The sequence below is a fragment of the Anser brachyrhynchus genome, assembly GCF_964034855.1.
Source record: "Anser brachyrhynchus genome assembly, chromosome: 21".
NCBI classification, from domain to species: Eukaryota; Metazoa; Chordata; class Aves; order Anseriformes; family Anatidae; genus Anser; species Anser brachyrhynchus.
This window is the reverse complement of record NC_137714.1, coordinates 2361382-2388677: the sequence shown is the minus strand read 5'-3', so window position 1 is coordinate 2388677 and position 27296 is coordinate 2361382. Positions and strand designations below refer to the sequence as shown.

At 49.0% G+C, this 27296-nt stretch overlaps 4 protein-coding genes across 6 annotated transcripts in view; 2 read left to right on the top strand and 2 right to left on the bottom strand.

Moving 5' to 3' along the window:
- Positions 1-12222, top strand: part of CAPZB (capping actin protein of muscle Z-line subunit beta) — a 64101-nt gene extending 51879 nt beyond the window's left edge. For 2 of the 3 annotated variants that reach the window (XM_080564257.1, XM_080564256.1), the window contains 4 exons: positions 6318-6383; positions 8019-8095; positions 9398-9510; positions 11411-12222. In XM_080564257.1, the coding sequence (XP_080420383.1) occupies positions 6318-6383; positions 8019-8095; positions 9398-9500 (246 nt within the window). In that variant the 3' untranslated portion in view covers positions 9501-9510; positions 11411-12222. The remainder of the gene's footprint in view (positions 1-6317; positions 6384-8018; positions 8096-9397; positions 9511-11410) is intronic. The other variant, XM_080564258.1, reaches the window with a different exon arrangement.
- Positions 12223-15378: 3156 nt separating this feature from the next.
- On the bottom strand, positions 15379-19945 carry SLC66A1 (solute carrier family 66 member 1). Its single transcript, XM_080564255.1, has 8 exons — positions 19644-19945; positions 18960-19134; positions 18675-18804; positions 18493-18580; positions 17123-17277; positions 16945-17037; positions 16372-16557; positions 15379-16081 (listed from the first exon to the last, which is right to left on the bottom strand). The coding sequence occupies exons 2-8, from the start codon at positions 19109-19111 to the stop codon at positions 15983-15985; spliced, it is 903 nt and encodes a 300-aa protein (XP_080420381.1). The 5' UTR covers positions 19112-19134; positions 19644-19945; the 3' UTR covers positions 15379-15982.
- A 46-nt stretch (positions 19946-19991) lies between these two features.
- AKR7A2 (aldo-keto reductase family 7 member A2) lies at positions 19992-24297 on the top strand. The gene is made up of 7 exons (XM_080564254.1): positions 19992-20245; positions 20446-20633; positions 21166-21270; positions 22195-22291; positions 22522-22621; positions 23049-23178; positions 23756-24297. Exons 1-7 carry the CDS (start codon positions 20047-20049, stop codon positions 23915-23917), a joined length of 981 nt encoding a protein of 326 aa, XP_080420380.1. The 5' UTR covers positions 19992-20046; the 3' UTR covers positions 23918-24297.
- Positions 24298-24608: 311 nt separating this feature from the next.
- MRTO4 (MRT4 homolog, ribosome maturation factor) lies at positions 24609-27224 on the bottom strand. The gene is made up of 8 exons (XM_080564266.1): positions 27093-27224; positions 26960-27018; positions 26770-26873; positions 26608-26689; positions 26238-26305; positions 25801-25952; positions 25373-25449; positions 24609-24912 (listed from the first exon to the last, which is right to left on the bottom strand). Exons 1-8 carry the CDS (start codon positions 27118-27120, stop codon positions 24766-24768), a joined length of 717 nt encoding a protein of 238 aa, XP_080420392.1. The 5' UTR covers positions 27121-27224; the 3' UTR covers positions 24609-24765.
- Between the last annotated feature and the right edge of the window lie 72 nt (positions 27225-27296).

Here is a 27296-nt window from a genome sequence, read left to right as displayed (position 1 = left end):
CTTGTTTGGCTGTGGCTGGACTAAACTCCTGAGTGCCAGGCTTTTGTTTTTTGTGCTGTAAAATCAGTTTGCCCCATTACCTAGGGACAGCAGGTTTTGTTTGTACTTTTTGGTGGGCTTTTTACACGGTCTGCAGTGAACTTAGGCAATGAAAGTAGCTTTTAGTTCTCTCTTGAATGGCATGTTACTGTTTAACTTTGACAATATCGGTAATCTGTTGTTCTAAGCATAATTTTGAGATAGTTTTGTCTGTGGCAAATTGTTCGTGTTCGTGGTAAACTCAGCATTTAAGGTACTTGACCACTTTTGATCCTAAAATGTGAATAGCAGATGTCCTTACATTTCAGTGGAAGCTTTTGAAGTGTTCACAAGCTTTGTAATATCCTGGCTTATAAACTGATGGCAAAGAGATCCTGGCTTATAAACTGATGGCAGAGAACCTTTCAATGCTGGGAAAGGCAAGGCTGTTGAGAGCCATTACTTTGAAATCAGTTTTGCCTCATAGCTGCAAATCGTGTATTTTTCAAGTGTTGACTGGAATGATTAACTTGGTGGCCAGGAGCAGGCGCAAAGGAACAGCTAATGGCATGCCTCCTAACTTACCACCTCTGGCAACTACAAAGAGCTGGGCATGTCTCGCACTGAAATGCTATGGGGAGCCTTTGCAACTTATGAAAACACTTGCTCAGTAATTCCCCTTCCAAATGTCTGCAGATTGCACTTGGTGCGAGTGATCAAGCAGTCCTGTTTGTTCTGTAAATGGGCAGCACAGTAAAATGGGCGGCACAGGAGTGTGGCAGAACTGAATCTAGAAGAGCCTGAGACATTCTCTGCTGTCATTTCGTATTGTTGAAACGTCGTTGCCCCACATCAGACACAAATATACCTCTGTTTTGGTTTTAATTTTTGTTGCCTTTATCAAGACAGTTTGGAAAAACTTGTCATTGCATTTCCAGAATATCCCCCAACTCCTGTTAGTAGAAGGCTCCCGCTATAAGGGTATTCCAAATGTTGCGTTGAATTCCTAAGAATGTCTTTTTTTTTTTTTTTCCTCTCTCTCTGGCACCATGTATTTCAGCGTTCTTACACCTGGCTTGGGGCCATGGGATGTTATGTTCTGGGTAGATATTACTTAGAAGTCATTTCCCTCTCCTGTGTCTACTTCAGTGTCACACAGTGAGAACTGATGCATCTCTTCCAGTTTGCTAAACTGCTCCTTCTCAGCGGTTTTCCCAATGCAGTTCTTCAAGTGCTGCTGTAGGAGCTGGAATATCTACACGGTTGTCCCTTTGTCTTTGTTTATAATTGGAAAGTAACTGTACGAGCATTTTACATTTGTAAGTAGGCAGAATAGGGAAAGAGAAGAAGAGACATGAGAGACTGAGTGAGGAGCTGACCTGTTTTAGGAAGTTGAACATCTCCTTAGTGTAGCTTCAAATCTACTTGACTTAGTGGTTTTCAAATGAGAACTTAAGGCTTTTTCTTTATCCATTCAGTTATGAAAAGGTATTTATGACAGTTGGAGTGTAGACTAACTGAAATGAAATGTAATGTCATATTCTGAATGGAGTTTTGGATTTTGGTTTTGGATAAAATGTGGGATTCAAATACTGTCCCGATCAAATACAGAAACGTGTGTATATGTACACACAACTCAGAAATGTATATTGTGACATAAATTTATTTACTTAATTTATGTACATACAGAATTGGTTTATATGTATGTACAAACTTCTGTGTTGAGAGGATGAGAGATTCTTAGCCAGCTCTCGGCATGTGGGATATATAGCACATAATTTCTCTGAAAACTTAGGGAGAATTACAGCCTCGGTGACATCTTCACGTTGGACATCGCATTAGTTCCTTACTGAAGGAGTCCTTTTGTATGGGAGAACACTTTTTTTTGCCTGGTGAAGACTTTGCTGTTATCTTTAGCAATATGTGGTGGTGTTACATGCTGCGTCTGTATTTAGGTATGTAGCCATCTCAGTTTGACTACAAATGACATTAGAGAAGAAATTTTTGGTGCAACTGGAAGGCTAAAGCCATATTTTGTTCCCTCCTCTTGCTATGGTCCTCCCCAAAAAGGCAAGAAAAAATCAGATAGAGATGTTCTATTTTTACAGTTGTCTAAACAAGGGTGCTCTTCCAGGCAGTCAGTGTTCTGGAGACAAGCCTGGATGCTTTTCAAGACAGCTCGGAGCTGAAGCACCGCAGGCCAGGATGGAGGAAGTAACTCTCAGCGCACATCCGATACTGGCAGGCTTCAGTAAATACAAGGGCTGAGGCTGGAATTTGGGTAGGGAAAGAGTGATCAGCGTGTTATGTGCTGTCTGCGTCATCGAAGGGCTGCAGATTGAAGTGCTGTACATGTGAGAGGAAAGGATAGGACACGCTACCTTCAGTTTACAAAAAGGAGCGATGCTTACAGGGAAATGAAGAATGCCAGCAGCTTTTCAGGTACCTTGCACATTCTGCAATGGCTGCAGGTAACTCCCACCTGCCTCCTGATTCAAGTCAGATGCCTGGCAGATGATTCTCTCTCTCTCTCTCTATCTGACAGACATTAAGGTCCTGTCCTCCTTGTAGCGTATATTGGAATTACTCATTTGCCACGGCACTGTACTGCTTTGGCTGAGCATTGTGGTTTCGTTAGGCTGCATTTTTATTTAAAGTAAGAGCAGTCATATGGTCCTGTTTCACTTTATGCAAAGTAGCTATAGCCTTCCAGCTTCCTGGCAAATAGTCAAAACTGCACTTTGCTGGTCAGATTCCTAGAGCCCCCTCCTTAAAAACCAAGGCTAACAGGTGCCTTTCTGAGATCTCATAGCGCACAAAGAACCCCTGTGTGTTTCCGAAGCCAGGATGAACATTGTGAGGAGATGCCAGTTTGCTGAGGAAGAGGTTGGCTCAAAACCTATAGTTTATTTACATCTGGAGGTGTGTGGGAAGGAGAGGATATAAAGTTGTAAGGGAAACGAAGCCTGGGATTTCAGATTAAAGCAGTACAGATGTGTGTTGATTTTCATGCTTGAAATACTCCGTAGCAAAGGTGGAACATTTTGCAGAGCTTGGATGAAGGCTGGTCTGCTGTAATCTGAGCATTTCCTGTGTTCAGGAAGATGTGCCCTGTGATATATTACTGCTCAATAAAGCACCAGAAGAGACGTTTTGCCGTTTATCATAATAGGTAAATCCTCTGAGGCTAGTGCTCTGCAATTAGGCAAGTCATATATTTTCATCAAGCTGAGCTTTCATGTAAAGGCCTATCCCACTGACTTCCAGATGCTGTAGCAGTAAGCGGGGCGCCGGAGGAGCATGTTTCCACCAGAGGGATCTTCAAGTTGTAGCTGTCATGATCCTTAATCCCCACTCTCAGCCATTGTCCGGTCCCGTGGAGGCATTGTCTCTTTAATTGCCAAGGAGTATTTGGGGCGCAGAGGACAGCGGAGCTGTACTGAGCAGTAATCGTCCAGGAAACTGTTCCTGCTTCATGTGGCATATGGATCTTACAGAGTTTCAGTTTATATAATAGCTGGTTTTAGAAAGGGAGTAGAAGAAATGAGCCAGTAGGGACTAGTGGCGTGGAGCGCTGATGTAGTATCACCGTTTTTGCTCATGGTTTTGCATGTGCAATATGGTGAAAGGTAGGGGATCTCTTTGGTTACATTGATGAGAATAAACATGCTTGAAGGCCATGAAAGGATGAGGTTAGTTCTTGGCTGATGTGCATAAAACCACAAGCTATGAAGAGCTCACAACCTTCATTTATCTGGTTAGAGTTTGAAATAAGTGTTGGAGAAAAAGGCCCATTTTTGCCTCGCTGATATCCAAATAATTCCACATATTTTCCACCTGGATACTTCAGTCTGCCCACTGCCTGTGGCTTGGGAGCCTTTGGCTCACATTGGTCTGTTTGTGTTTCATTAAGGAGATTTTTTCACATCGCTCTACGGCCAGAGCAGCTGTGGTTGTTGTCGTCAGTTCTTCAGAGCGACATGGTGGATGGGTTTGCTTCTTATCTTTCTACTATTTTTAGACACTTCCACGATGAACCAAAGTGTTTATCCAACTTACATTTCTCTTACTAACTCTTCTTCCAAGTAACGTTTACAGAAAGCCCAAACAGCTGCTCTGTTCTGTGCAGGAAACATCCAAAGTGACCAGCCAGCCACCGAGAGCTTAACATACCCAGAAGAGTGAGTTTTCCTCTGAGTCAGACTTGTAGCAGATGGCTGGGGAAATGAGGCAAGGAAGCCAAGCAGCGTCTCTCTCGAATGGGAGAGGAGCGACTGAGCCATGTAGATTGGACTTGGCTCATTCTGGAGCATTAGGGTTTTTGGCTGAGCTCAACAGCAGATGGGGAGTGACAGTGGGAAGAGGAGCTGCTTGTTAATGTTAACTTAGAGAATGGAATTTCCCCTCCAAGCAAATTAACCCCTTTATTTAAGCAGATACAAGCTTTCTGCTTAGGACCATACAGTAATGGCCAGCGGAAGGAACCTTTAAAAATCCCAACAACTCTGCTGTTTGTATAACATGGCTGCTTACTGACTCTGAACTCCATTAAAACAGTGTCTCATAACATCTGGGCTTCTATAGCATATAAAAATGTTTCCATTCTGGCAGCAGATTTTATGGAGATGTAATAATACACTTTTTGCAAAAATAATTCTATTTTCAGATTCTGTTTCTTACCAATGAACTTAGCGTGTCCAGGTGTGGAGGAGATGCAGCGGGGAGCTTGTGGAAGTAAATGACCCCCTGCCAACTCCCCTGCTGCCCTACATTTGGTCAATTTGCTGATAGTTCCCAAACTCACCGTAACTTGTGTGTATGTGCGCGTAGTTCAGATTTCTGTCCTCCCTCTACTGCGACTGGATCCATTCTCCAGGCAGCGTGTCTCCATTACATGTAAACAATCTGACTATAACCTAAAGGGAAAAAAAATAAACGTTCTTATTCTTTTTCTCTCACTCTTCTAGGTTATCTTTTGCCTTTGGGGTTCCAACTAAATTACATGCTTCCCCAAGCCTGTTAGAGACTTGGCTTATTAGAAGAAACCTGTAGCCGGTCCAGATACTTAAACTGTACCCTGAGGGAGGGATATGAACAGATGGATAAGAGAATTCAGAGGGATTAGTGAAACCCTTTGAAGACTGTTCTTCCCACTACATTTTTCTCCCAGTTTTGTTTTCGTGCCATCTCAGCACATCTTGTGCTGGTTGATGTTCCTGGGACTGACGTTCGTTGCTCAACAGCTTGTCTGTGTTTAGCCAGAATTTTCATCTCAAGAACTTGGAAGGATGGTCTCTGTCCTAGCATCAGAAATTTATAGATCGTGGACAGACAGCCATGGCCTCTAGATGAACATTATGTTGGGTAAGGGCAGATGAAATCTAGAAGGTATGGCACTCTGCAGTGCCAGCTTCCAATTTTTGATCTTAGTGATGAAAACTCTCACGTAGCTTGGTACCGGTCTCCTGTCGAGGCAGTACTAAGGCTGTGGTATCATGGTATACTTAACCTTGATCCAATTCTGAATTGCTTCTACATAATGCAGTCTGCTTTACGTCGCCACCCCCCCACCCCATGCTTAACACTCAGTACTTCCTTCCCCCAGCAGGCAAATGTGTGATAAGCTACTCCTCTTTTTGGTCTAAAAGGGGAAAAAAAGACTGTAAAATTTCTCATTCCATATACTTGCATTAAGTTAAACTATCAGCAGTCTTGCAGGTGGCTGTGATTTCCTTCTTACTGGAGGGCAAATAATGCCTAGGGCGTCTTTTGCCAGGAGATCCTGAAAATGGAGAATGTGCCCCACGTGTGGTTGGAGATAGTATTTGAGATGAAGATGAAAAGAAACAGCTGATTTTGCAGGGATAGTTCACAGCAGTTAAACCGACAGCACCATCCTTGGGTGCATCTCATCAACAACATTGTTTTCGTATCCACATGCTGTGCTACTGCGCTGCTAGCCCTGTTCCACGTGCACTACCATAGATCTCCCACAGTCCCTTAGTAGGTAGGGAATGACAATTTTGTAGTGCCTGTCTGCGTTGGGGGACTACAACAGGATTTTACTTTGATTCATGGCTTTCATTACACTGCGTTCCTGTCACCAACATGTGAGGCTTTGTCTAGTTCTAGGAATTTCTCAGCATGTTACTGGTCTGTTTGCACATTGAAAGAACAGTTACTCCAGGATTTTGAGACCCGTTTCTTGTATTCATTCTCTTGACGAGTAAAGCTGTTGTGCATCTGCCGTCAGTAGATGCACAAGAGTGTACCAGTGGGTCTGTCTCTTTTCTTTCTAGATGGAGAAAGATGAGACTGTGAGCGACTCCTCCCCGCACATAGCCAATATTGGACGCTTGGTAGAGGTAAGTGTTGTGAGGCTATCACAGCTTGAGCCTGCTGCAGGTTCTCACCCATATTTGGTCCTATGCCAAAGAATTCTGCTGTAGGCTCACTTTTGTCTTGACAAACTATTTATTTACATTGTACCAAGTCTAATGGTGTGAATGTTGCTCAGTGTTTGATGGCTCAGCATTCCTCTTAGCATTGTCTTCCAGCAGTTTGTAGATACAGAAAAGCTCTGCACTTTGTCTCCTGCTCAATACAGCAGTGATTGAGAAGTAATTTGAGAAGACTGAGGGGGGATCTTATCAATGTTTATGAGTATCTTAAGTGTGGCAGACAGAGGGACGTGGCCAACCTCTTTTCAGTGCTCTGTGGGGACAGGACGAGGGGCAGTGGCCACAAAATGGAGCCCAGGAAGTTCCGCCCCAACATGCGAAAGAACTTCTTCCCGGTGAGGGTGACGGAGCGCTGGGACAGGCTGCCCAGGGAGGTTGTGGGGTCTCCTTCTCTGGAGATATTCAAGGCCCGTCTGGACGCCTCCCTGGGCAGCCTGCTCTAGGGAACCTGCTTTGGCAGGGGGCTGGACGCGGTGATCTCTGGAGGTCCCTTCCAACCCCTACAGTTCTGTGATTCTGTAATCTTCCTGTGAAACAAGTGGTCCTTTCTTGAGAACTGCCTACCAATTACCTACCCTCTTGTTCGTTTTTACAGTCATTCTGGGGCAGAATTATTTGAAGTCCGGATGTATTTTTCAGAACTGTCCCTTTAACTCAAAGGTTCAGTGTGTATCAAGCGCTCATTAAATCCACTGGAATTATTTGTGTTAGTACTCGATTTTATGGAACCTGTTGGTCCTGTATGCTCAGCACAGGGAGTCTGAAAGATGGGATTGTGTTAGAAAGGCTTTGGTGTAGCACTAGTTTGCTGTCATTGCACCGTCATCTATGAAGATGTTTAGATTTCCTTGATTCTCATAGCCACTGTGACAAGAGAGGAGGAAATTCTCAACTGAATTAGACGATAATACGTTTTTAAAGTTACTGGGAAATGAAAGAAAGGCAGATACTTTTTTTTTTGATCCCTTTTCTAAGTTTTTGGCCTAAGTAAAAGTGACCTAAGAGAAGGAAGATGCTGTTTATGTGCAAATCTTTCTCTAAACTGTTTTGAAAAACAGTTTTAATGAACTGGTTACCAGCTTAAAAATTCAGAGAAACCGTAAGTACAAAAGTACATAAGTACAAAACTGTTGCTCGGTCAGTTATGCTAAGGGACTGACCTGCCACTTGTAGCCTATTCAGGGCCAGGAAATTATTGAGCAAAGTTGAGGTGGAACACACTTGCCCTTTTTGCAGATCGATGCAGAAAAGTTGATAGGTGGACAGAAACTGCCCTCTTGTGGTCCAGAACATACATCCCGTGTGCGTAGCCTGGAGTAATACTAGGAGAGGACAGGAACAGAGCTACGCCTTTTTATCTTGAAGAAGACCAGAGAGACAGGGTCATACTATCTGCTGTGAAGATGAATTCGTTTACAGCATGAATCGTGCTGTAGCAAGTCTTGTATGTCAGGATGAATACTTAAGCTATGAAAAAGAGTAAATGCAACGGTCCTGAGAACAGCTGCAATGACTAAAGACTCGTTTCTTTTTTTCTAGGACATGGAAAACAAAATCAGAAGTACACTGAATGAGATTTATTTTGGAAAAACAAAGGACATTGTTAATGGGCTGAGGTAAGGAGCTCTCTAGCTGACCGTTGGAACCCCTTTGCCTCCCTGCCATTCCCCTGTAGTGCCTGCAGCACTGTCCCCAGCTTAGCAATGGTCCGCTTTCTTGCTGGAACTCCCCCTTGCCTACCCAAATTCTTTTCATGTCCCTAGTTATTCACCTCACTGTGCTTTGGGAACATTATTTGTTGTGTGGTGTTTAGGGACCTTGTAACTACAGGAATTTGAAGTGATGTTTAAATCCTTTGTTCCCTCACCAGGAAGAAAATAGCCCAATTAGCAACACTTGTACTTCAGAATTATTTTTAATCGAGAGTTTTATTTTTCGCAGTTCTGAAAGTTGTACTTAAATTCTGACTTCTTTCTAATATATTTAAAAACAGTCAGTTGGTCCCAGAATTAAGTCATGACATTAATGGCTTGTGGTGCTTAGACTTTGTTTTAAATTCTGTCTCTCTCAAGCACTGCTGGTCAAGATACAGTGTACTAGAACAGATTAAGTGAATGAGCCCCCTGTGCCTTTTTGTAGGGAAACTACTGTACTTCCCAGCCCTGCTCATGTCTGGTCAGGAATTTTGTACAGAAATCCCAAGCTGGTAGTTCTGCTTGCAGAGAAAAGCACAGAACTGTGATGCCAAATAATTTTATTTTAAACTGCAGAGAGAGCTCCCCTGCACAGTGGGACAATGTAGAATAAACAAGTGGAGCACTTATGTATACTCCTGTTCTGTCTTGTACTGAAATATGAAAAAAAAGAGTCAATAACCTCTCCTTCAGATGATAGAATAATGGTGCTAATTAAATATCTGTGCTGCCTTCTTAACAGCATGGGCAGAGGGAGTTGACAGTGTCTTGACAAAGCAGCTGCTCTTTTTTTTTTTTTTTTTTTTTTTTTTTTCCAAATCCGAGCTTTCATAACAGGTCTCTTTTCATTTTTGGTGTGCAGGGGTTTTGCCAGGAACCATTTATTAACATTAGAAGGAAATATGTAATGCAGTCTTTTTTCCTTGTGAACATTGCCTTAAGTTTTGGTAATTGAATCTTATTTCCTATGTCTCCCCACTGCTCAGTTTGAGTTATGTTAATTTTTGCATCGGGGAGAGGATCTGCTCGGAACCGGTAACACACACAGCATCTGGCTTTGGCTTTTCCTCTAGCCTTTTTCCTGTTTCTTCTAACTGTGTATTTACACTTATTCTTCCGAAGTGTGCTTCCAGTGGTTTCCAAAATACCAGCTCTGTGTTACATAGTTCTTCTGACTGTTCTTTTCCCTGTTTACTTCCCTCGTTTCCAAACTGCTCTCTGTAGATCTATTGATGCTATTCCCGACAACCAAAAGTATAAGCAGTTGCAGAGGGAACTTTCTCAAGTGTTGACCCAGCGCCAGATCTACATCCAGCCTGATAACTAAACCAATCCAGGTACCCCCTGCCTGTGAGGTGTGACAACCAGCACTAAACCAGGACTCACCCAGCCGAGACCTCTGCATGATAACTGAGGCCAGAACTAACCCCTAACTCCTGCAGACTGATAAGTGACATCTGATCCATGTTTCACCCAAGGGTTACTTCTTAATAGAGCCAACTAAATGTTGTCATTTTACTTGACATGTTACCTTACTCCATTTGAAGTAGCACGCTCTGAAATGTGTCAGGATTTACCACTTCGCACTCTAGCTTGGGAGCAAGAAAGGAGCACATGGTCATTTACCCAAAGTGGTGTTAGCTTGGATTTGTTCTATCCGTAAGCCCTGGGACTCTGTGCCTTGTGCACAGCGCTTTTTTACAGCTGTAGTACACCACCTCAGTGAAGAAATTCTCTGTAATCTTAAAAGTCCTCCTTGTGAAAAGACATGAAGTCTTGAAACTCTTGCAGTTTTGGGAGAAAAAGAAAAATCTATGGCTGCGGTACTTCTGAGAGTTCTGAGAAAACGTGAGCTTCCCCCACATCACCTATTGCCTGATGTACCTTGAGTTTCCTTGGAGCTTGAAAATCCAGACCCACTCGAGCTCTGCTGAAACATTTCTAGCTTCCACTTGCTTGTGCTCTGCACAGCCTCTGAAGGGATTTGTTCATATGCTCTCATTTGCTCTGGAGCTCTGAATGTCTAGGACGCACAGCAGTGACTAACCCTGAGCCAGTTTAACCTTCCACTCCAATTCATAATGAGTTACAGATGTTGTCTTAAACACATTAAGCTGACGAAGGGGAATATGCACTGTTTGTTGATAGTGGCTGAGAACCACTTCTTTAGCCTGTGACAAATGCAAATATAAAATGTATATATTTTTATTAAAGCGGTGGAAGTCTCCAGAGACAAGAGAATGGAAATACTGTTATAAAAATGTTAGGAAAATAACTGACACAAAGAGCAGCCTTGTTTACTGGAGACAGCATCCAGGCGAAATAAGGTAGCTTTGAGTACAGAAGAGGGTGTGAAATATGGCTTATGCGGGGAGAAATCCTACCAAACTACATCCTAACCACTTCTGTGTTAGCAGCTCCTGAAAAGTCTAGTATTACTATTCTATTAATGAATGTATTTAAAAGTTTTTTTCTTTATATTGGAAGCCTCTTGCTGTATCATTGGAAAGCAAGGTTCCTCCCCAGCTATCTGACAGGGCAGTGAGCCAAGATGACTTAAAGACTTAATTTTTTTGTGTGTTTTTTTCCTCTATAACCAAACTTTTAGCAAAAAGAAAGCCCTGCAGTAATCTCGCTGACAGTTTCTCTGTTCTCCTGTGGTTGCTTTGGTTTGCTAATTACTATAGGTAAGGTATAAATTGGAAAAGCAAATTCAAGAAGAAACTCTGGGTGCTTTTCCCACTGGTGAATATGCCGGAGAGAGGTTTTGATGTGGCAGCTCTACCCTGGGTGATCAGTCTGCAAAAAAGCTCAGGAGCTCCGACAGCTGGGCCCTTTTCATGTTCGTTGGTAGAGGCTGGACTTCTCTACCTTCCTGGTGTGGTCCTTCCGAGAGTGAGAGCGCTAACATCTTTTGCTGATGGTATACTGGGATTTTTCCAATCTGTAACATAAAAAAAAAAGGGATTCTCCCTCCAGCAACTGGAGGCTGGGCGGAACTTCTGGGGAAACGTGTCTTTTGGTGCAGTCCTTGCTAGACTTAACTTTGCTTTGATATAATCACTGAAGTGTTCACTTTGCCTTCTGTTTTCTGTATTAAAACAGGCAAGTTGTTTTATTTCCTCTAAGCCTGGGTTGAGGTGCTTCTGCTATTGTCTCCCATGCCAGAAGAACTGTTAAAAACACCTCCTTTCGAATGCGTTGCCTCTGACTTGTGGTTTTGCTTCTTCCCCACAGGTCTGTGCAGACTTTTGCAGACAAATCAAAACAAGAAGCTCTTAAAAACGACCTGGTGGAGGCTTTAAAGAGAAAGCAGCAAAGTTAAAGTACTCTTCATGCTAACAAGACATGCCATGCACTCGTTAGATTCCTTTCTTAGAAAACTCATTCCCCTGACCTTTTCTGTTACGTCACGTCACAGTTTGCATTCAATACTATTCATGCAACGCCATCTTCTCCCCATGAATAAAGCTGTACAAACTTTTTCAGTCTCTGAGGCCTACTTTGCACCCCATTTTACTATTGAGACCTTAGGCTATGTTTCTGTAGAAGTCCATGTATTTTTTTTCTCTCTTCCACCCTCCCCCATTTATATGCATACACACGGATCATTGTTTGTCTTTTCCTCCCCCCCCCTCCTGCCTTTTGTTACATTGGTGTAAAAAATGTAAAACAAAAATTTATTAAATACTGTGGTGTGTGAAAGAGGAAGAACTGGAAAAAAAATCTATTCCACGTATGTTTGGGGGCTGGGCACAGGGCATGGCTGGTGGGAGGGAGGTAAGAGAGGGTGTTCCTTGGTGTTGTACTATACTGACTAAACCAGATTTGCAAGGAGACATTGATTAGGAGACCTGCTGAGAGTTCTGCTCTTCTATAGCCTGGTTCCAAGGCGCTTTTCTGTCAATTTTTATGGAATGCAAAAGGAGTTTTTGTTTCGATTTTTTTTTTGTAAAGCTTAAATTGAATCTACATCTGATACTTGAGCCTCCATACTAAAAAATAAAAAATAATTATAAAAATAAAATTAAAAAAAAAAATCCCAGGAAGCGGTGTGTGCAGTTGGTGTCCTCCTTATTTCTCTTTCCCTCCTGCTGCATTACGTGGGGTTCTGTGACTGAAATGCTGTAAACTCTTTCCTTTGTAACAACTGGAAGCAATCATGCTGTCTGGAGGTAGGCGTGTACCGGAGAACAAAGGCGTGCGATGAACTCATCAGTAATCCAAACAGCTGCTGCAGTCTATAGCCATAGAAAGCAAATAAAGCTCCCCCCCGCATACATATCGGCTGAAACTTGCTTGTTCTGAGCAGGATTTGCTGTGCCACTGCTCGTTGCACAGGCAGCGGTGGGCAGCTGTTGCTTTTGCTATACTTTCTCGGTGCTGGGATTGGCGTGGAAGTTGGTATCCCATTGCGTGCTGGGACTGGCACTGCAGGCATCCAGCAAACGTGGAACAGATGTATTTAGGGAAGGATTAGGGAGGCTTTGTGTGTGGTGGAAAAATGTGGGAGGGTGCCTGTTCGCTAAAGCACTTCTGTGGGCAGAGGAGCGTGTTTCAGCAGTGCTTGGCAGTTTTAGGGGAAAGGTTCTATCTGCTGATGTTCCCAAAAAGCTACCTCTGTGCGTAGTCCCTGTGTAATTTGTGAACCTCGTGCCCACATTCCCCCTCTGCTAAAACCCTCGGGCGGAGGCAGGCATCTTGCATGGTTTCAGGTTTGCTGCCTGCTCAGCTCTGTGCTTTGATCATGGTGCTGGTGAGTGGGGATCGCGAGCACCTGTACGCAACCTCAGGAACGAGCCTTTGGCTGAACCCCTGCGAATGCAAGTTGAGCCCGTTGGCATTAATATTGATTAACTCGCTCTAATTTTCCTTCCCTAACATGACCTCTTTTAGCATCCAGCCATCTGCAGGTGATTACGGACCTGTGCTTTATCATTTACCCAGGGGCCTCTGGTACGGCTCATCTGGGAGCCAGACTCGAGGGAAGGAGCACGCAGATGCTTGCCTCAAAGCCAGGAGCCCCGAGGAGCACGTGTTGAGGTCCTGCTGCTGTTGCCTCTTGGTTCTGCTGTAGGGAGCAGGGTTTTTTTGAAGTTGGAGATAAGCCTGTGGGAACTCTTGAAGCTTGAAAAATAGCATGTTAACCCGGGGTGGGGGAAACGTGCAGTCGTGCAGTTCTCTGCTGTTTCTAATTGCAGCAGGCACATGCATGTGCTGATCTGGGGGAGTTTGTTTTCCTTCTCCAAAGCCATCTCTGCACACAAGCCAAAAATGCAGCAGCGTCTGATCCCGGATGAATTCAGCATACAGGTTTGTGCGGGTACAAACAGCCTGATGGTCACTGTGCCCTTTTCACAAACCAGTTTGAGCTGCAGGGAGACACAAGCGCACCACCAGTAGTTTATTCCTCTTCCTGTTCTCAAAGCACCGTAACCTTATGGCTTCGGTACCTCCAGCTTCAGCTTGGCTTCTGCAATCCCAAGCCCGTTACGTATCCACTTTAGGACAAGTTGGTTTGTGTCTGTGCCTCTTCTGTTTTAACACTCACCTCTTCGCAAAATGTGGAAGTGGGGGGGGGTCGCTTGAAAATAGGGCTGCATTACAGTCTCCGAGGGATAACCTCAGCAAGAGCCTTTCAGGTCTCTGCACTGTGAATTTCCGTACACCACCAACTGGATGGTTGCTAGCACAGACAGGCTGCCAAATGCAGAGCTGTGTTTGCCCGCTCCCATCGTCCCCAAAACAGTAAATCAATGCCACGCTTACCTGTGCGCTGGATACACTTTGGGAACAAATTAGATGTATATATATATATTATTTTAACCTCCTTACATAGCATTTTTTTCTGGCTTTAAGACAAACGTTGCTAACCGGCAGGTGGCTGTTACCTAGCAAGGGGACCAGCAGACACAGCATTTCTACAGTGAACGTGTGCCAAACCCAAGCCTACCCCACTGCCAGCCCGAGCCTATCCCTGGTCAACATGGCAAATTCACCTCCTAAGAAAACAGCTGTGCTGTCTCCCAACTTCAGGGCATGAGCTAGCAAAAGTGAGCTGCATATAAAAAAGAAAAAAAAATAATCTTCCTTTACCAAAACCAAGCCTCAGGGTCTTCAGCTGTAATAAACGGGTATTGAAATCTAACAGAGCTCTGCTTTCTATCTCGCTGGGAATCTTCATGGTTTGCCTTAAATTGCCTTGGCCAGACCCAAATTGTTCCCTTGCAGTTCCTAGAGAAAGCAAAATTCCTAGAGAAAGGCAGAGCAAATGCTGCTGGAGGGAGAACTGGGAAGAGGCAAATAGCCCCAGCTCCTGCGAGCCCAGAAGGGAAAACTGCGAAGGAAGGGAGTGAGAAAACTCACCTGCTCTGTCCAGAAAGGTCGAGGAGTCTGAAAATGATTTTGCTTTCGGAGAACAAAGGGGTAAGCCCCACACAAGCCATTTTGGTTTTAACCAACACGCTGTTGCAGTCTGCGAGGCATTTGGTAGTTTCGATTCCCATTTCATGTAGGATCCAGGCTAAACTGTGCAGACTGGGGGCTGCGGCTTGGCCGGCTCAGGGGCGTGCAGAGGGAGCAGGAAGAGCGTGCGGTGGGAGCAGGAGCGCGACTTCCTCCGGGAGGACAAGGAAGGATGAGCATCACGGGGCAGAAAGTAGGGGTGCTGCATGGGTAGGCAGCTGGGAAGTGCTCGGTATTAGGAAAACCGGAGCGGTAAGAAAGGGAAATAAAAAGGAGCTAATTTCTAGGAGGACAAGCTGCGGTGGTTTTCCTCTGAAGGCCCTGCGGTCACCTCTGCAGTAACGCTGGAGCGCCTGGCCGAGCGCGGGCTGAGACAGCCACCTGGTGGCTACGGGACCGGGGCAAGTGGAAAGGCAGCACCTTGTCACCGGGCCTCCCGCAGCCATCGCCTCGCTCCTACGGCACGACCTCGCACATCCGAGCACGCGGCCAGGGAGCGCTCCCAGGTCCGCGATGCTTCACCTCCTCCCGGCCTCCCTGTGAAGGCTCCAGGAAAGTGCAGCCTCTTTTCTCATCTTGCCTCCATCGGGAAGATGGACCACCTTCCCCCAAAAGCCCATACCAATAAAATGTAGGTAAGGTAAAAGACGAAAAGTCCGAGCATTTCAGAGAACTGATGAGAACGGTGAAGAGGCAGGAACTAACAGATGAACCAACAAAACAAAAACAAAGGAGGCACGTGGGGCAAGGACTCGTTTATAGAAGTCAGAGCCATGCTAATTAAAATACCTGTGTGTGAACTGAAACACTTTGGTTGCCCTGCACCTTCCCTTTGTTCCAGATGGGTTCCGGTCGCTGCCCCGCCTTCCAGAAGTTCAGGGGCAGGGACGTGAGACCCGCCCACCCCCCAGAGGCGTGCGGTGCTGGCAGCTGTGGCGGGTCAGGCATCTCTGTGCCCTCCCCGCAGCTCCTCTGGCTCTCGTCATCGCTTCTGCCTGCAACGTGCAAGCTCCACCTCACCGCTGAGGTACAGAAAGCAGAAGTGACCGAGGTCAGCTGTGGAGCTCAGAGCAGGGAAGAGTGACCTTCCGAGGTATCGAAAGCTTTTCCGTTTATCCCGGTAGCATCATTGGTATCTAAGTGGCACGAGGACTCACGGCAGCATCCTGTGCCACCTGCCTAGGCGTACACGTTTTAGCAGCACAAATCACTCGCTGGCTCACGCCCTCTTCTCTCAAGTGCCACCCAGAGAAGAGGATGGGATCGAGAGCCTGGCTTGCCCGGCTTCAAGGCCAGCTTCCTCACCAGCACCTTGCTGCTCTGGCGCTGGGCCACGCTCCTTTGTCAGCTGTCCAAGCCGTCGCCCTGCTCGCCGAGAAGAGCATCTCTCTCTTCACCAGTACCTGGCTGCCCCCTGCGGTAAGCAAGGAACTGGAAAGAGATCTGAGAAGACGTTAAGGCTCATCACGGGAAGGCAAGGAGCTGCATGACCAGCCCCAAGAGGCTGTTTGCACCACAAGAGGAAGCATGGGGAGGCCTTGATGTGGGCAAAGGGACAATGAGCTGAATTGCAAATTGGTCTGAAGCACTCTGCTGTTGCAACGCTGAATTAGTCACCAGAACACAAGGGAGGAAAGAGCAGCCTAAAAGCACCACCACCACCCACTTCTGCCCAATCCCGGAAAAGCCCTGTGTCGCCACTCTGAAGAAAACCACGGGAGGAGAAAGGATACGACCACGTCCAGGGAGAGGACGCCCAGGCTGCCGATGAGCCAGGGCAGGTGGTGCAGGACATAGTCCCCTTCACCTTGCCCCGGCTCGGGGTTCTTCAGCAGCACGCTGGCGCCGTACAGCAGGTTCCCCAGCATCACCAGGGCGAAGAGGGAGTAGGAGACGCCAGCGGTGGATTTCCTCTGGTACTGGAAGGAGAGGCTATGTTACATGGGGACGGGGAGAGGAGCTTGGGTGCAGCTCCGAAATCTCCCCACCGCAGTGACATTAATCACCCTCCCCTGGGAAGAGAGAAGAAGGGTGCTGAGGCACTGCTGAGTGCCTTTTAGTTCCCCTTTCGCTTGTAAATGAAGAAAAAAAAAAACACGAAAGACCATGTTGAAAGTATTGCTGCATGCAAGGGAGGGGAGAAAAGTTAATCAGGCTGCAGAGCGTAAATACAGAAAGATAATCCCTCGTGACATGGTGAGACGCAGGGGAGCTGCAGACGCCAAGCAAAGAGGAACTAAAAACCCCACTGCCCCTTTCGGGCTGAGATCCTGGGGCTGGCTGCATCCTGCCCAGCCCTCGCTTACATTGGTGTAGATCTGGGGGAGACGGGAGCAGAGGTACAGCACGGAGGAGACGGAGCCGATGGCGAAGCCGATGATCTCGCTCCTGGTGAAGGGCTGCAAGGCAAGGCAGGCTCTGAGCGAGGCCCCCAGCCCTCAGGGGCTCCCCTTCCTGCCTCCCTGGCCTGAGGAACCGGCTCACCTTGGACTCAGGCTCCTCCGGGCCAGCAGAGAGCAGAGACCTCCCTCTGAAGGCTGCGGAGTCGGAGGCCAGGCCTGGTGCCCTGCCCAGCAAGGGGACGGTCGAGGCCGCTCCCAGGAGGCAGAAGAGGCAGGCCACGTTGATGGGAGCCACGACTGCGGGGAAGCAAGCAGAAAACATTTAGGGCCGGCTCCTCCACCCTGGCAGCCCTTCTGCAGGGTCTGCTACCTCCAGATGAACCCGGGGGGGATAAAAGCCCAAGCTCTCCTATCTTCATCTGCGGCTGCAGAGTCAGTACCAGACAATAGCTCGCATGGGATTCTTATCTCACAGTGATAAGGGCAATTTGTAAGTTATCAGGGAGGAAACTGCTCCTATCTCGGTAGACCCAAAACGAACAGTCAAGTTTTAAAAAAGCCCTGAACTCTTTAGAAATCACCACCCTGTCTTGAAGCTTGTCACACTCTTAACTCGCAGCAGTGCTTGTTCAACTCCCTGCCAGACCCAGCCCTTTTTAAAGGGCTTAAAGGTTTTTAAGATCCTTAAATCTGCCGCTCATTCTGCACAACCTGGCTCCACCATGCCGCCCACCCTGGTAAAGGACAGGGGTAAGACAGGCTCTCTTTATATAATATTCTGTAAATAAGTTCTCTAGCGTTAACATAACTATATAGTTGATGAGCTTTCCATCAATCGGTTTAATAAATTTAAAGTGCTTTAATAAGTTAAATAATGTCCAGGGATTCCTGTTTGTAGTTCACAGAAAGCTGCCACGCTAAAAATCAGGTTCTCTTGCCATTTAAGCCTCACAAGACCTGCAGTGCCCTGTTGAGGTTCCCTTCCCTCCCTTTATTCCCTTTGAGCAGGGAAGAAGTTCTTCTCCACCCTGCCAAGGCTGTCACTACCTGCAAGAAGGGCTGGGACCCCAAAACAGCCGGCAGCACCACCACAGCCAGAGGACGGTGCCCCTTCCCCTGTGGTTCGGCAGACCTGGCCGTGGTTTCCAGCCCCGGCACGGGGTCACCGCGTCACCGCGGGTGCGTTGGTGCTTTCCGCACTCCCCCGACTCACGAGGGGTTTATTTTCAACCCATGCTCCGTGCACCTCCCCGACGGCTGGCAGGGCCAGCACAGCCCCCGGCCGCGCCAGTACTGTTTGCTCTCAGCAAAATGCTGCTTTAGAAATAAATAGGTGGCTTCCATGGGTGGCAGGTCGTCTGTGACAAAAGGCGGCAATCAACAAGGGGCATCTAACAGACGCCACATCTACGCCTCTCCGGGGTCCCTCTACCCCACGCATCCTCCCTCAGCCAGGCAGCAGCGACCAAGCAGCTGTAAGCACCGTCCCGCCACGCTTCAGCCCAAACTCACATCCTCGGCCCTGGTTCTTAGCTTTGTAGTAGCAGTACAGAGACAGCATGACCAGGTCTGCCAGCACGTAGTACACGGCCGTGTAGACCTGTGGGGAGAGGCGTGAGCTGGTGGTCCCAGGGAAAGGCTTCCCCCAGATCCCATCCCTGGGGAAAGGGAGAGATGCACAGGCCTGAGGGTACCTGCAGGGGCAGCTGGTTCGCCAGGAAGGAACCGATGAGGTTCAGGAGGTCTCCGCCCAGCCATCCCAGTAGGAAGTATATGGAGAGGGCCCGGTCCATGATGCCCGTCTTGCAGGCTTGGTAGAACTGCCTGCAGAGGGGACACAAACCGTCAGCCCCAACCACTTCGATGCCACCTGGGACCCACCCCATGCTCTGGGGCCGCTCCCTCCAGGTGTGAAACCCAGCGTCTCCGAGTCGGGCAGAAAATCTGCTTCTCTCCAAGGAGGCCGGTGCGGTACTCACGGGAACGACGCGGCGGCAAAGCAGCAGATGGAGACCAGCCCCAGCACCACGCTGGCGACGTCGCGGCCGTCCTGGGCGCACTCGGCGAAGACCTCGAGCACCCAGCGGGAGCCGTTGGGGCACTCGGAGCCGTTTCCAGGCCACGAGGCCATGGCGGGCGGCAGCGGGGATGCTCCTGAGGGGACACGGGGCGAGAGGTGAGCGGTGGAGCCAGGGGAGCCGTGCTGGCAGCGGCTCGAAGCCCGCTCGCCGTGTGGGGAGCAGGCGGCCAGCGGCACCCCGACCGGTCACAGGATCCCAGAATCACCTAGGTTGGAAGAGACCTCCAAGATCACCCAGTCCAACCTCTGACCTAACACTACCAAGTCCTCCACTAAACCACATCACCAAGCTCTACATCTAAACGTCTCTTAAAGACCTCCAGGGACGGTGACTCCACCACTTCCCTGGGCAGCCCATCCCAACGCCTCACAACCCTTTTGGTAAAGAAGTTCTTCCTAACATCCAACCTAAACCTCCCCTGGCGCAACTTTAGCCCATTCCCCCTCGTCCTGTCACCAGGCACACGGCAGAGCAGACCAGTGCCGCCTCACTACAGCCCCCTTTAAGGTACCTGTGGGGGCGCTCGGCCCCCCCGCAGGAGCCAAACCCCCGCCACCCGCCCCCGCACGGCACCGCCTTTACCTCGCTCGCTGGCGGCGTCCTGCTGCTTTTTTTTTTTTTTCGGGCGCGAGGTACTTTTTTGGGGGGAAATCTGCTGCTTTTTAGAAGTTTGCTGCTTGTTTGTCTGTTTGTTTTCTTTCCTGGGGGCGAAGCTCTGCTTTCTTTTTTTCTTTCTTTCCGGAGGCTTGCCGTTCCTTCCAAACCTCTCGCCTGGCGAAAACGTGCCGCTTCTCTTCCCCAAAACCTTCTTTTTTTTTTTGATTTTTGTTATTGTTAGTTTCTCGCCGCCCGCCACCTCCGTCCCGCAGGCCGGGCTGCGGCGCACGGCTCCCCCCTCCCCTCCCCGCCCCGGGCGGGGCGAGCAGCGAGCGCGGAGGCTCCCCCCCCCCCCCACCTCCGCGCATGCGCAGTGCCGGCGGCAGCGATGGCGGCGGGGGGCGCGCGGCCCGGCGTGGTGCTGGGCGCCATGGAGCTGGGGCGGCGGGCGGCGCCTGAGGCGAGCGGCGCGCTGCTGGGCGCCTTCGTGCGCCGGGGCCACCGCCTGCTGGACACCGCCCACATGTACGCGGGCGGCGAGTCCGAGCGCATCCTGGGCTCGCTGCTGGCCGCCGGCGAGCACTCGGGTAACGGGGAAGGGGGGGGGGGGGGGGGCGGCCCGCAGGGGCCCGAGGGGAAGGGGGGAAGGGGTCCGTGCGCGACCCGCGGCCCTGAGGAGAAGGGGCCGTCCCCTGGGCGCCCCGAGCCCGCCCGGGTTGTGGCCCCCGCTTCCCCGTTCCCTTCCCGAAGGGCCTCCGCTCATCGTCGCTCGTTCCCTCTCCGCCAGTGGAAGTCGCCACCAAGGCCAATCCCTGGGACGGGAAGACGCTGAAGCCCGAGAGCGTGCGGTCGCAGCTGGACGAGTCCCTGCGGAGGCTGAAGAGGACGAGCGTGGAGCTCTTCTACCTCCACGCCCCCGACCATGGCACCCCGGTGGAGGAGACGCTGCGCGCCTGCAACGAGCTGCACAAAGAAGTAAAGTGGGGAGTCCAGGCCTGGACCGCCTCTTGATTCCCTCCCGCCACCTCTTTAAAGCAGGCTGCTCGCTGCGCTCCTGTGCAGCGCGGGGTTTGCACGGTGCTAGGATTAGGGAACCCAGAAGGGCAGGGGGAAGCCAAACAACTGGCACTCTTGCACGTTCACGTGGTTCGTGTGGTGCACTTTGTTCTCAAGAGTACTTGGAAACGTTAGAACTTGTGAACTTTGCTTTCAGCTGCGCTAACAGACAAGGTTAAGATTAGTTTTGGTAGTGGGTGCAGAATCGCTGAACTACAGTAATCTAATAGTGCCACTGAAATCAGGAAATGTGAATTCAAAACGAATGTAAAATGGGGGAAATGTTTTTGTTAGGTCTTATAATCCATAATCATCTGGAAGAGCTGGACAGGGATGAGCAGAGAACTCTGGACTAAATTTCAGTGACTGTCCCTTTCACCATACACATCTTGCACTGTTTACAAACACACTTTTAAAGCCTGGCTTTGAATACCCTTTTATTCCTCTACAGGGAAAGTTTAAAGAACTCGGACTATCAAACTATGCAGCATGGGAGGTCGCAGAAATCTGCACCATCTGCAAATACAACAACTGGCTGATGCCAACTGTGTACCAGGTGAGGAATGTGGACCTTCCACGGTCCAGCAGATCTTTTGTGGAGGCTGAGACAAACTGAACTGAAAGAATCTGAGGCTTCAGACCAAAACAACGCACACATGGTTGTGTCATAACAGCAGACAGCAATGGTCAGTCGCCATCAAGCAGGGGCTGAGAGCCCCAAGTCTGAGACTGGCCCCCAGTGTGCCAGATAAAAACACAAAAAGGAAGCTGCTGCAGTTAGGCTGGAAAGTCTTTTCAGGACACACGTGATGAGCAAGTTGAGTGAGATCACTTCCCAGAAAAAGCTGAGTATGTGGTATTTTTTCTGGAGTTAATGAGTCGTGTGATGTGAAACTGAAGTAATTTCTGCATTATTGTTTGCAGTCCTTTAGTAGGTCTGTTCCTAGGCAGCTAATCAGCTGGTATGACCTGAAGCCACTCTTCTGGATGAGATAATAGTATTGTCAGGGAAGGGTGGGGAAAAGGCTGTTTGAGATCCTTTAATGCATGATTGATAAAGCTGTGATCCATAGGTAGGGGCACTCCCACACCACTTAATGGGAATAGCACTTTTGAGGAATCTTGCTGCTGCAGATGTATTTTTTTTTTCAGGAATGAGTAAAAAGCTAAATTATTTTCCCAGATTGCATATCTGCTGCGAGTACAGATCCCAGAATGCCCAGTTTTGTTTATGAGCAGAAATTAAAATGAGAGGAAAAGCCTAACGAAGGATAGAAGGGCATTACTCTGCAAATAAACGGTTGCTGCTGGCAGACAGGCCTGGTGTCACTGCTAAACGATACCTAGGTGCCACCTGATAAGCAGATCTAAGTCGTGACTTAACCAGCCAGGATTCGTGCTGGGAGGCCCGCAGCCATCCTGTGTACATCACTGCTATCGTGAGCTAGTGTTTGAGGCTGTCATCTTCACCTTTGTGCAGGGCATGTACAACGCAACCACTCGCCAGGTGGAAGCTGAGCTGTTCCCTTGCCTGAGACACTACGGCCTGCGGTTCTACGCCTACAATCCCCTGGCTGGTACGGGGAGGGGTGGGCAAGGAGGGGTGCTGCGGGGTGGTGTGGGCTGGAGGGATGCGGCCACTGGAAAGGAGAAAGAGCCCAAAATAGGTATGCGGTCACAGGAATTTGTTAAGGCATCATCCGGGTTAGATGCCTAGCTGGTCAAGGAGACTTTGAGACAAAAACACGTGAAATGGGGGCTGTAGAAGAGCCAGCCCATCACTAAACATGCTGCTGACCCTTTGCAGGAGGGCTGCTGACTGGAAAGTACAAGTATGAGGATAAAGACACACGCCAACCCACTGGAAGATTTTTTGGGAATGACTGGGCTCAAGCCTACAGGGACAGGTGTGTCTTGAACCCCTGGGAGAGTAGGGAGATGGGACAGGAGTGGCTACATTTTCAAAAAACAAAAAAATCCCAACCTTACAGTCTGCTGTGAGGAAGCAAAACTGACCAAATCTTGTACAGCGATTCTATGCAGGGTTGTGTCCTTTCTGGGCTGCTGCAGGCAGCCTTCGTGCTGCCCTTGTTCAGGATTGGGGTAACGGTGCTGAGCACCTCGCTTCCTTCTTCCGAATGTGGCTGTGGCACATGACTGAGCTTTTCAGAGTGGTTTTTAGGCTCAGCTTCCCCCTGACTTGCAGGGGCAGATTGTGGAAGTCCTTGGGGGGGCTACAGATGGCTGTATGAGGCTTCCAAAAGCCTTTCATATTTGTTTAGAATATAGATTTGTGATTCATAAGGGCAGTAACATTGATTTCTCTTCTTGCAGGTACTGGAAGAAGCACAATTTTGAAGGAATTGCCCTAGTAGAAAAAGCTCTGAAAGATGCTTACGGTTCCAACCCCCCGAGCCTGACCTCTGCTGCTTTGCGTTGGCTGTACAATCACTCCAAACTGCAGGTGAGAGTTTGACCTGGCCGTAACCAAGCAGCCTGTGCAGCAGTACCTGAATTGGGCAGCTTTTGCAGCACACAATGGTTTGCTGTATGCCTGCGTACAGTTATCTTTTAATCTAAATATCCTGTGGGTTTGTGGTGGTCCAAAATGAAAAGTGCCGTGTGGTCTCTGCCCATCAGGATGTAGGGGCAAGTCAGCTGTTGCCCCACATAATCTTGTGTTCATAGGATTGCAAGAAAGGGAAGATTTTAAGTGCCAGTTACTTTGGTCTTGGTTTCCCAACCAGCCAGCTTGAGGAGATGACTTAGCTTTTCCTTGGACTAGCAAATCAGTGTTTATATTCCCCATCTCCCCAGAACGGCCCCTGCCACCCCCATAAAGGGGGATTTGGCAGCCTTGAGGGGTAGGCACGATTTGGAGATGGCAACTTGGAGTTTGTTCACGCAAATTGAACTCCATTGCATCAGTTGCGTAAACATCCTGGAGTTACTGCGTTATCAGAAAGAAACGTTTAAGGTTTAGCCTGGGAGGTGAGCTAGGTTTCTAAGGGGAATTGCTTACCCTCAAATTGCTTTACAAGGGTTCTCTGGGAGACGCAGTTATCATCGGGATGTCCAACCTGGAGCAGCTAGAGCAGAACCTTGACTACAGCGAAGAGGGGCCCCTGCTCCTGCCTGTCGTGGAGGCCTTCGACAAAGCCTGGAACCTGACCGCGCACGACTGCCCCAACTACTTCCGCTAGACTGGGGTAGGGAAGAGCAAGTTGGTGCCGTGAGCGGCTCAGCAGGAGCGTGGAGCACAGGTCTCTGGAAGCACAAGAGGTACCTGCCCATGCCGCCCCTCTGATTGACATGGCAGGTTGTGATTGTTCCTGTAGTAACGAAGCTTTGTATGATTCACGTTCCTGTGCCTACACTACCCCCTTCAGCACTCAGTGCGTTGGGCCATGCTTTATATTTTCTCCCCTCACAGAACTTTGCCTCTACACAGCACATGCTGTAATTTAAAGATGCAGTTAGTAGGAGAATAGAGTACAGAACTGGGTGAAGGTCCTAGTGCTGCTTTCAGTTAATAAGGAATCTTAAATAATTATGTAAAAGAATAAAGCATTTTCCTAATCCACTCCCTGTCTCTTAGTTGGGGAGCTTTAATGTGGCTGGTATTTCCCTGGTGTCAGTTGCTCTTATCAGAAGAGCCCAAACCAGTAACAACACACCTGATACTAGGTAAGATATGTCAAAACAAGAATTACTAAGTAGTTGGTGTAGATAGGGAAATGCCTGCTTCAGGCATTTGCTAGAATCTTCAACTCTGCACACAGAAATAAACCTGGCCTAAGTTGTCTACAGAGCTAAAATGGACCCTAATGAAACAGAAGTGTTGGGAGTTCTTTGGACCCCAGCAGCACTCAAACAGCACTGACAACAATCTGAAGTTTTATATACACTTATATTAAAAAAGCATAGATCATCTTTTAACAAGATTTGAATTAGTCATGCATCCTCTCCCCATGAACGGGGAAGGAAAACATCCTCCCCCTTCCATCTCTAAAACAGGGATCTGCCTAACATCCAAACACAAGGACTGCTGCTAGTCCTCACAGATGTCATTGTCTTCTTCCTCTTCGTCTTCTTCCTCCTCCGAGTCTCCCACAAGCTTCTGGAATTCTCCTGTCTCGGAGTTCCACAGAAATTTGATGGTCACTTTAAACTCCGCCATCTCGTAGCCAAAGAGTTTCTAGGATAGAGCACAACCGTGTCATTCTGCGCTGCTGTCTCTGTGGCCAGTTAAACAACACAGGTACCATATAAGCTGGTTTTGAGAAATATTACGTGGAACTGAATTTCCCTAGCAGGCAAGAGTTGGTGCTGCCCATTTCCTTGATGTCTTGTATTTAAGGGACACTTAAATAGCACCTACTGAACAACCACCTTGGCCTCCAACATCTTTGATTACTGGTTTTTCAACCTGGCTGTTAAACCCTGGTCTTCAGCTTTATCGCTGCAGAGGCAGAGCAGAGTTTTGGCACCCCCCTTAGGGTACTCACTGCACTGCCCTGACTGATGCCAAGGACTGCCCACCTTGGTCTGAGAACTGAGACCCATGAGCAGAATTTAACTGAACAATTAATGATTCTGTCTCTGCAGAAACTCAGAGGAAATACTGGCTTGTGCAGGTGCTATGTCAGGGTACTCACCAGGATACGGGCTTGTTCAGGGGTCAGAACGTCCCCTTCTTTGCAGACTTCATAATCTGAAAGTAACGTCACCACCCCTGCGGGAACAAAAGCTCTTGAAATAGCCTAAAAACAAAACAAAATGTATCTGGCTTCTGAATTGGATGCCAGTGTGCTGGCTGTAGGCTAGGCCCAGCTGTTTGCACTGAAAAAAGGCTGGCAGAAAGTCAGTTGGTTCCCTGGTCCCGTGACTTCAGTTTGGGAAGGATGGTGCAAGAGGAATAAAAAAAAAAACAAAAAACTTTGAGCACCACCTGTACAAGGAGAAAGGTGTCCACCAGATTTTCTCCAACACTCAGTTCTCATTACACTTGACTCTGTAATATTCTCCTTAAAACGCCGTCTGCGCAGACTTTGCAGACCAAAACTGAAGCAGCCGCCTCACGTACCTTTCTTTAAAGCTGTTGGCAATCCCAGCTGCCGTAACTGAGGCTCCATGGAGTGAGGAAATTGCTCCAAGGGCCCTGTGTCGAGCGTGACGGTGTAAGTTGCCTTGTTCCCTGCTCGTGCGAAGTCCACCTCCCTGAACTTGGAAAACCAACTGAGACAGATGGGTAATGAGCGCTTGAGCTACAGGAACGCTCCCTGGGCAGATTGCTCCAGGTTTTTTTTGTTTGTTTGTTTTCGTAGGGAGCAGAGGAAGGCAGCGCTTAACTGCAGGCTTTGCGCTGCTCTCCACTGCTGGGAATACCGAAAGAACCAGCGCTGCTACTCAAGGTAGCAGAAATCAGAGCGGCAGTAAGTGAGGTAGTCAGGGAGATGAGAAAGGCCGTTCTGCATTTCAGAGTTACGGCCATGACATGGACTCGGTTACACGCATACTTACTCATCCACCTCCTCTTTGGTGCGGTCGGTGAAGAGGAGACCAACTTCCCCCCTCAGGTGCTTGCTGACCTGGAAGAAATAAGCCGTGGGGGGGCTGAGGCAACATCCAGGCCATTGTTTTCTAGAGTTCAGTCCTGTATGTCGGGATAAGCCTTGAACCAGACCCTAGAACCATTTCTAATACTCACCCTTGATTCTTCTCCACCCCTTTTGCACATCTGTGTGCAGGAGCAGGTTAAACAGCACACGATACGCGCGGGAAGGGGAACCAAGCGAACCCAAGAGGGGGTTGTTCTGTTCCACGGCCAGCCCAAGCCAGCCGTGGCTTTGGGAGGCCCTGGCAAGCATCCCCCGGTGCCCTCAGCACCCACCTGGTGCAAGTTCTCCTTGTACTCGCTGCTCGGCTCCCGCCCCAGCGCCACCATCATGACTTTGTTCTTCCCGAAGAAGATCCTGCGGCGAGAGGAGGTGAAGGGGAGGGAAGCGCCTTAAACCCCAATCCCCCCTTCCCCACCCCGGGGCCGGCGGCTCACCGGCTGTGCTTCCAGGCGTTCCGGACGTCCTTCAGCTTGCTGTTCCTCATGTTGGCGACGGAGAAGACGAAGATCCGCTTGTAGATGTCCGCGCATCTCCGCAGCTGTGACAGAGCCGTCAGCGGGGAGGGGAACGGGGGGGGGGGGGGGAGAGAGAGAAGCGCGGCCGCCGCGCCGGGCCCGGGCTCACCTCAGCTATCAGCGCCTGCTTGGCCTCCAGCCCCTTCTTGGGCGTCCGCGTCAGGGACACTGCGGGGAGCGGAGCGAGCGTTAAGAGGAAGAACGGGGGAGGAAACGGCCGGGGCCGGGAGGGGGGAGCTCACCCTTGCGGTCGCGCCTGGATTTCGGCATGGCGCCGCGCCTCGAGGCCCCCCCGGCCGCCGCGGGGGCTGCTGGGAGAGGCGGCGGCGGGCGGGCGGCTGTGGGGGCGGCCCCGCTGCGGGGGCTGCCGCCGGCTCCCCGGGTGGGGGCTGCGGCCGCTGCGTCTCCTCGCCCGGACCCGGATCGGGCTGCTGCCGGGACGCCTC

What these genes read in the sequence shown, in the direction of transcription:
- SLC66A1 (XM_080564255.1), bottom strand. Translation starts at nt 19,111, where the DNA reads ATGGCCTCGTGGCCTGGAAACGGCTCCGAGTGCCCCAACGGCTCCCGC. An exon ending in CGAACCAGCTGCCCCTGCAG is followed by an intron (nt 18,581 to 18,674) that starts GTACCCTCAGGC and finishes CTCTCCCCACAG; the next exon opens with GTCTACACGGCCGTGTACTA. An exon ending in TCCTCTCCCTGGACGTGGTC is followed by an intron (nt 16,082 to 16,371) that starts GTATCCTTTCTC and finishes ACGTCTTCTCAG; the next exon opens with ATCTCTTTCCAGTTCCTTGC.
- MRTO4 (XM_080564266.1), bottom strand. Translation starts at nt 27,120, where the DNA reads ATGCCGAAATCCAGGCGCGACCGCAAGG. An exon ending in AGCAGGCGCTGATAGCTGAG is followed by an intron (nt 26,874 to 26,959) that starts GTGAGCCCGGGC and finishes GCTCTGTCACAG; the next exon opens with CTGCGGAGATGCGCGGACAT. An exon ending in ACAAGGAGAACTTGCACCAG is followed by an intron (nt 26,306 to 26,607) that starts GTGGGTGCTGAG and finishes TATTTCTTCCAG; the next exon opens with GTCAGCAAGCACCTGAGGGG.
- AKR7A2 (XM_080564254.1), top strand. Translation starts at nt 20,047, where the DNA reads ATGGCGGCGGGGGGCGCGCGGCCCGGCGTGGTGCTGGGCGCCATGGAG. An exon ending in TGATGCCAACTGTGTACCAG is followed by an intron (nt 21,271 to 22,194) that starts GTGAGGAATGTG and finishes ACCTTTGTGCAG; the next exon opens with GGCATGTACAACGCAACCAC. An exon ending in GCTCAAGCCTACAGGGACAG is followed by an intron (nt 22,622 to 23,048) that starts GTGTGTCTTGAA and finishes CTCTTCTTGCAG; the next exon opens with GTACTGGAAGAAGCACAATT.